This window comes from Poromitra crassiceps, assembly GCF_964638095.1.
Source record: "Poromitra crassiceps genome assembly, chromosome: 16".
NCBI lineage: Eukaryota > Metazoa > Chordata > Actinopteri > Beryciformes > Melamphaidae > Poromitra > Poromitra crassiceps.
Window position 1 is genome coordinate 22757245 of NC_139645.1, and position 7500 is coordinate 22764744.

Consider the following 7500-nt stretch of genomic DNA (forward strand, 5'->3'; position numbering starts at 1 on the left):
ACATGCTGACATCGTGTAGGATCTGTACGTGACTCACGGCAGACAGAGCCAGGATCTGCTGCTGGATGGTCTCTTCTTCGTTGTAGCCGACCCAGGGTGGCACCGCTGCATCTGGGCACAAACGCCAGCACAGGCAGCTTCACTCATCACACATTAGGGCAGGGGGTTCCCAACCTTTTTTGGCTTGTGACCCCACTTTGATGTCACAAAAATCTAGGGGCTCCAGACATTCAAATTCCGGTACAACATCAGTAATATTATCAGTCACATCGTCAATCTCTTTGTCACTGATGATATGTAAAGGTAAAAAAATAAAATAAAATAAAATGCTCAAAATGAAGTAGTGTTAATTTTGTCGGCTATTTTTTTATTTAGTCTTAGTCTTAGTCCCGTGTTAAATGTCCTTGTTAGTCTGTATCATATTTAGTCAACCTCATCCTATTTTTATTTAGTCAAGTTTTAGTCGACTAAAAGTTTGAGCATTTTAGTCTCAGCTTAGTCAAATAAAACCATAAGTATTTTAGTCTAGTTTTAGTCAATGAAAACTGTTGAATCTGCTGATGCGCTTGCACTAGTAATTGTAATCCGAAGCAGTGTTGGCAACTTTTTCCCAGGGAAAGTAGCTAATGGTGACTCTGCCCACCCGGGCCAGTGTCGGCGTACGGCGGGAGCAACGACAAGTGGACCGTATTTACAGTCCCTGCTCAGCCCGCAGCTGAGGGGAGAATGGAGGGAGCCTGGCTGTGCGGAAAGCACTCAGACTTCTCTGGATATAATGTAGACAAGCAAGTAGCTGTACATTTTGGGAACACAATGCCTCATACACATATAGATAAGACCCGTAGCTAAGACTGGGTGGGTTCTGTTGCAACTACTGTAAATGTTTTTAAGACAGCTACATGTCAGCTACATCTATGATGCTGCAGCACAGGTACCTGAACTGCTGCATTGAGGGGGGGAAACAGTCTATAATTAGTGTTAATTTTGTCGTCTATTTTAAAATTTTGTCGTAGTCTTAGTCCTGTGTCAAATGTCCTTGTTAGTTTGTATCATATTTAGGCAACCCTAAACCCTAAACCCCAAACGTCCTCTTTTTGTTTAGTCAAGTTTTAGTCGACTAAAAGTTTGAGTATTTTAGTCTCGTCTTAGTCAATGAAACTAAAAGTCTGAAAATTTTAGTCTCGTCTTAGTCTTGGGGAAAAAGGTAGTCGACTAACATTTTTCGTCATAGTTTTCGTCGACAAAATTAACACTAAAATGAAGGCTACATTTTGGCAGAGGATTTTTTTTTCAAAGGGGTCCCTTGACCTCTCACCTCAAGATATATCTGAATGAAAATGGGTTTAATGGGTACCCATGAGTCTCCCCTATACAGAAAAGGTAGCATTTTTTTACAGCCTAAATAGCTTTAATAGATTGTTGAGTATTTTTGTGTTGTTGCTTATCACAGTTTGTCTCAACAAATGTGCTGTGCACACAAATACTTCTGATGAGTAAGGGGGAGAAAATGTTGGCAATCTGGCTTTTGGGTATTTTGCCTCAGTTTTTGTATGTGGATGGATGATTATTAATTTTCCGTATGTCCAAGTTCACATGCTCTGTTAATGAAATAAAAAATATATGGGGAAATACATCATCTTAGTCTGGTGTGTTGATCAGAGTTGTGATTAAAGCGTTGGGTGGGCGTGGCCTCAGAAGATTTTCAGATTTCAAACTTCTTTTGTTTTGGGACTATTAGCCTATTTCACATCCCACCCAATTCACCCACTTGTGTCTAAAAGGCAGGAAGTAAAACAGGTGGAAGCAAGACACTAATTAGACCCACGGCACTGGAACACCTAAACGGATTTGGAAGTTGGAAACCTTAATCAATGTTTTGCTTGCACCTGTTTTACTTCCTGCCTTTTAGGCACAAATTGGGTGAATTGGGTGGGGTGTGAAATAGGCTAATCGCTGTGCAGCCCACCTGATCTCTTGGCCTTATTTTCCTGGACAAACTTCTGCTGTTCCTTTTGGAAGTCTCCGAGGAAAGTCTGGAAGCAGACAAACGCACAGGTCAGCACACAGACAGACACATACTCAAAGAAGGAAGGGACCTATATTGTATCATCGAGGTAAAAATTTAATCTATAGACCAGAGGTTTTCAAAGTGGGCGGCGGGCCTCCCCAGGGAGTCTCCAGACAGTTTCAGGGGAGGCTCAGTAAAAAGGAGATCACATAGAAACCTAAACCTAACCCTAGAATAGTCTAAATTTGTGTGATTTGGTTAAAGAAATAGTTAAGATAATCAGTAGTTTTGGGAATTTTACAGTTTTCCCCACTTTCCCAGAGTCAGAAACAAATAATTCCTTCAGGCAGACCTTATGACAGGTATTTTTATGTATTGGTGTCATCTGAAGTATGTCAAACAGGCTACAGCAATATCAGGCTATCTTGGCTCAATTAATTATCGAGTGTGTGTAGGGGGGATGGCTTTGTCTGAGGGGAGGCCCACAGTCTCAGACTTTGGAAACCACTACAATATACTACATTTATCAAGGTACATCATCAGCGTGTCCCATTTGCTTCATGAAGAATATTATGTGAATATGAGGACAATACAAATTGTTGATGATGTCGCCGTGCAAGAAGCAGAGAGCAGCGTGCCTTGTCTATGATGCCGTCGATGTTTCCCTCCTCCACGCTCTTCTTGATGGTCTGAGCGGTCCCTGCCACAGACTCTGATATCTTCTTGGTGGCATTGGTGGCAAAACTGAAGATGTAGTCTTCAAAGAGAGGAGGGAGAGGACGGGATTAGGGCTTCATGAGACTTGACTTGATGCATGAAGAGAAAACTTGAGACTTGACTTTTTGTTCTGGTGACTTGCTACTCGACTCTGACTTGTGCAGTACTTTGATGAAAAGGTTTCTTGTGTGTAGCAGACCTGTCATCAAAACATTGCTACAGCGACACAGGGGGAGCACGCAGAACAGAATGCAGTTTATTTCAATGGACCTATGCTTGTGTAATGTAGCTCAGTAGCACTACTAACACTGTCATGGTTGTTGGTTTGATTCCCACTATGGCCACCCATGCTCACAAGAGTCACAACATACTGTAATGCACTTCAGAATCAGAATCAGAATCAGAAAGACTTTAATGATCCCCGGGGGGAAATTGGGACGAGTTACAGTAGCTCGCTCACAGAACACACATAGCATAAATACAATAAAAATAAAATAAAAATAAACCGTAGTAATGCAATTATTAAGCAGTAAGCAGAAAAACACAACATAGCATAGAATAACTAGTAATGCGACAAAATAAGTAGAATGTCTAAGTAGCAAAATACCAATACGTAGAGTAAGTATAGTATACATTCCGTGTCAATTAACCTTATTGCCTGTGACATATTGCACATATTGCACGTGATTTATATTAAGTCGGCTTGCCCTATACGTTACACGTGGCTCAGCCAGGCACAGTTAACCTATCGGCTGGCTCAGTCTCAGGGAGACTGAGCGTCTCCGAGGTGCTCTTTTAAGAGAGGCATTAAATAGACCAATGGCCACAGGCAGGAATGATTTCCTGTGCCTCTCCGTCTTGCATCTAGGTGGAATCAGTCTTTCACTGAACGTGCTCCTGTGTTTGACTAGCACGTCATGGAGTGGATGCGAGTCATTGTTCATGATGGAGCGTAGCCTGCACTTAAACCATATTTGCTTCCACCAAATTACATTACCTTCATGCATAAGGTTACACCTGGCATTTTTATGGAGGACAGCAAGGCTGACTAACTGATGACGAGTTCCACATCTAAAAGTGAGATGATTAAGAAGCACGTAGGGTAGTCTTACCGCCCAGTCCTCTCCCCGGCTGCTCAGAGTTCTCCTGGCGGGCTGCTGGCTCGTCTTCCTGGGCTGCTTGCTGTTTGTTTACCTCGTTCTGTGCCTGGACCACCTTCTCTTCTCGCTCCTCGGCTAAGTTGTCCGTGTCATCACGCTTCTTTGGGTACGCTGGGTTCTCCAAGCCCAGCCACGACCCAAAACCTTTCAACATTTCAACCTAGCTGCTGTCAGCCTGGAGCATCTTCTCGATCTCTTGGTCCCACTGCTCGTCTCTGTCTGTGGCCTCACTCACCACCTCGTACTCCTGGAGCTCCTGCTGCAGCTCCTTCTCCCAGTCTGCCGGCTCCTCTGGGGGAGGGAGGAGGGAGGAGGGAGGAGGGAGGAGGGAGGAGGGAGGAGGGAGGAGGGAGGAGGGGACACACCACAGAGGTGGTAAGATGGCTTTAGTTAGTCAAATTAGCATGCCAAATGACATCATGACTGACACAACACTGATATATTGACTATGATTAAAAATCTGATATCAAATCAGGCTTGTATATCTTTGATATGATGGATATCATTCGGTTTGTTTGATGACATATTTATTGCTCTACGCTGGTTGTCTATGGGAAGCACTTAACCTGAATTTATTCTGATGACTGTAATTATGATCTCCGCCAATGGGCGGACATACATTATTATGCAAATGCTTTATTAAACATGCTGAGGAGTGACACATCACCACATTATGCTCCATATTTATCAAGCATCTCAGAGTAGGAGTAGCGATCTAGGATCAGTTATGTCCCTTAACTCATAACCAATGAGATGAGCATATTGGTCTAGGATCAGTTATGTCCCTTAGCTCATAACCAATGAGATGAGCATATTGATCTAGGATCAGTTATGTCCCTTAGCTCATAACCAATGAGATGAGAATATTGATCTAGGATCAGTTATGTCCCTTAGCTCATAACCAATGAGATGAGCATATTGATCTAGGATCAGTTATGTCCCTTAGCTCATAACCAATGAGATGAGCATATTGATCTAGGATCAGTTATGTCCCTTAACTCATAACCAATGAGATGAGCATATTGATCTAGGATCAGTTATGTCCCTTAGCTCATAACCAATGAGATGAGGATATTGATCGAGGATCAGTTATGTCCCTTAGCTCATAACCAATGAGATGAGCATATTGATCAGGTAGACGTGATCCTGTTGAGGATGAAGAAAAACCAGGTCAGCTACCTATAGAGAGCCAAAGTGAACGTCACTTCCTGCTTCAGCGCTGTACCAGAGAAGTGAGTCACTTTGCCTCTTTATACACGTTGCCAGCCACTGCTCATCATCCTCATTCCTCATCACGGGCCTGGGCCCTGCACGCCGCGCACGTGTTCTGACCCGTCTGTCCTCAGCCAGCTCTGCCGCGCGCTTTCCGCTTCACAGCTGTGCCCACAGTGTTCTAAGCAGACCAGATGGCATCCAGCAGATGATAGAACACTCATCCCTAAGAGACTTGAGACTTGACTCAGACTTGTGACCAAAAGACTTGAGACTTGACTTGGACTTGCAAAAAAATAACTTGTGAGCATCTCTGTTTTGTTGTCATCACGTGTGTGTGTGGTGGTAATGTGTGTGTGTGTGTGTGTGTGTGTGTGTGTGTGTGTGTGTGTGTGTGTGTGTGTGTGTATGGTGTGTGTGTGTGTGTGTGTGTGTGTGTGTGCGCGGGAGTGTGTGTGTGTGTGTGTATGTGTGTGTGTGTGTGTGCGGGAGTGTGTGTGTGTGTGTGTGTGTGTGTGTTGTGTGTGTGTGTGTGCATGTGTGTGTGTGTAGAGTCATGGCATACATACCTGATCTTTCTTTACTCTTTGCAGACAGTCTCCCAGTTGGATTTTTCTCCTCTTCTAGCACCGTAACGTTATTCAACTCACTACCTCAGCTTCAATGAGCTGAGCGGTAGAGCTTAGATCAGGCCCCCAAAAAAACAAGCCGACTCGACCCGAGCCCGTTCTGTCTGGGCCCGTCCCGTCCCATTGACTGCAAGTATGGACACAAGCCCAACCCCAACCTGAAATTGTCTTAGTAAGTTGGCTGCTTATCTCAACTATAACCCTGATGTCTGTTCAGTCTTATGAATACATAAAGGTTTGAAGGTTACAATGTTATAACATTCTGATCTTATCACACCAAATATGACCCCAATTATATCAATATCTGACCCACGAGCGCGGCCGGGGCCCGAGGTATAGAAGGGATGTTCAGACCCGGCACATGGACCCGGTCGGGCCGGACTCGGGTTCTGGCAGAGGCCTCTCACCTCTAATGAGTGGACTAGCTTCCCTGCACCATACCGGCCCCCCGTATCCAAGGGTTCATCCTATTTCCTGGAACAGCAAACAACATTTTCATTGGATGAGAAGCTGACGGGATGTGTGGTGGGTTGAGCTGTCCCCTGTTAGTGATGCCACGCCCCCCTCATCATCTCCCATCCAGAACAGGTGAGGCACCTCCCCCTCTTGCTAGTTGACAGCCTCTTTAAAAGGGAGCCGTGCATGGCTGTTAGTTAGGCTTGTACTCGCTCTTTCCCGACACCGCTGTGATGGTTGAGACAGAGTCATGCCAGAATAAGGAGCAGAGCTTAGCTGGAGGGAGCATTAGCTCCTTCACACCACGGTACAGCACTATTTGGTTGGTAGCTCGTAGGCTCCAGCAACGAGGAGCATGACGACGGGGTTTCCCGGTGGCTTTCTGCAGGGCCCAGTTTGGCCTAGTACTGCTGTGTTGTAAGTTCTTCTCCGTGCGCTTGTACAGCACCACCTGGTTCGGTCGGTCTCTGTAGCTCGTAGGCTCCAAGGAATGAGGGAGCCTGACGATTGCGTGGCCTTCCTCATGGCCTAGCTCTGCTGCATTTCATAGGAGGAGCTCTGTTGCCACTGCTGTTTTTGTCCTATAGTTTTTTGTCCTTTTTGTCTTTCATTTTGTTGATGTGGCTATTTTGTTTATTTCATTTTGTAAAGCGACTTAAGTGTTTCTAGAGGGCTCTAGCATTTGAAAGATTCCTTATTGTCAGTTACAGTACGTCAGGTGGCCATAGTTCCGCAGGTGGTTGGTCACTGGGTGGAGGCCTTTATACCTGGGTTTCTATAGTGCATGTCAACGTTTGCTGTGCCATCTTAACCTTTCTTGTATTTAGGCATGGTGAGTTTGAACTTGCTTCTCCTGCATGCTAGTTTGTGTTCTAACCCGTCCTTTCTTGCAGTGTATGGTAACGATTGTTCCAAGTATTAGTCAGTTTCCCAAGTGTTGCTATCCAGAGTTATGGTTTGTGAAAAACGTCAAGATTCTGATTGATAAACTTGCACAGCAACAATTGTGAATGCTTTTATTTTATATTGTTGGCAAATGACCATGGTATAAGCGGGATAATCAACTCCTAGATGTCTGTTAAATGATTTGAATGCACTTTGGTTCTTTGCCTCCACATTGTGCATTAAAATCACTTCAGTCACACATAGGAGTTGATTATTCCTGACTTATTTCTTATGGTAAATAAAGCTAAATGAACTGACATGGGCCAGAACACATGAAATGAATCCCTTCTATGACGGGACATCATGTTCTGATCCATTACATTTCCTATCTGCTTCTTTAATGAATCACAGCACCAGGGACGGATTGAAGGAA

The 7500-nt window shown here is 44.4% G+C and overlaps 2 protein-coding genes across 2 annotated transcripts in view; one reads left to right on the forward strand and one right to left on the reverse strand.

The window, feature by feature from the left end:
• Positions 1-4039, reverse strand: part of LOC310791009 (synapse-associated protein 1-like) — a gene marked incomplete at both ends in the record, with an annotated part of 92326 nt that extends 88287 nt beyond the window's left edge. Inside the window, 4 exons of the mRNA XM_083652725.1 lie at positions 38-111; positions 1967-2033; positions 2647-2765; positions 3838-4039. Coding sequence (XP_083508851.1) covers positions 38-111; positions 1967-2033; positions 2647-2765; positions 3838-4039 — 462 coding nt within the window. The remainder of the gene's footprint in view (positions 1-37; positions 112-1966; positions 2034-2646; positions 2766-3837) is intronic.
• Positions 1-7500, forward strand: part of LOC310791526 (synapse-associated protein 1-like) — a gene marked incomplete at both ends in the record, with an annotated part of 582682 nt that overhangs the window by 395616 nt on the left and 179566 nt on the right. The window lies entirely within an intron of this gene.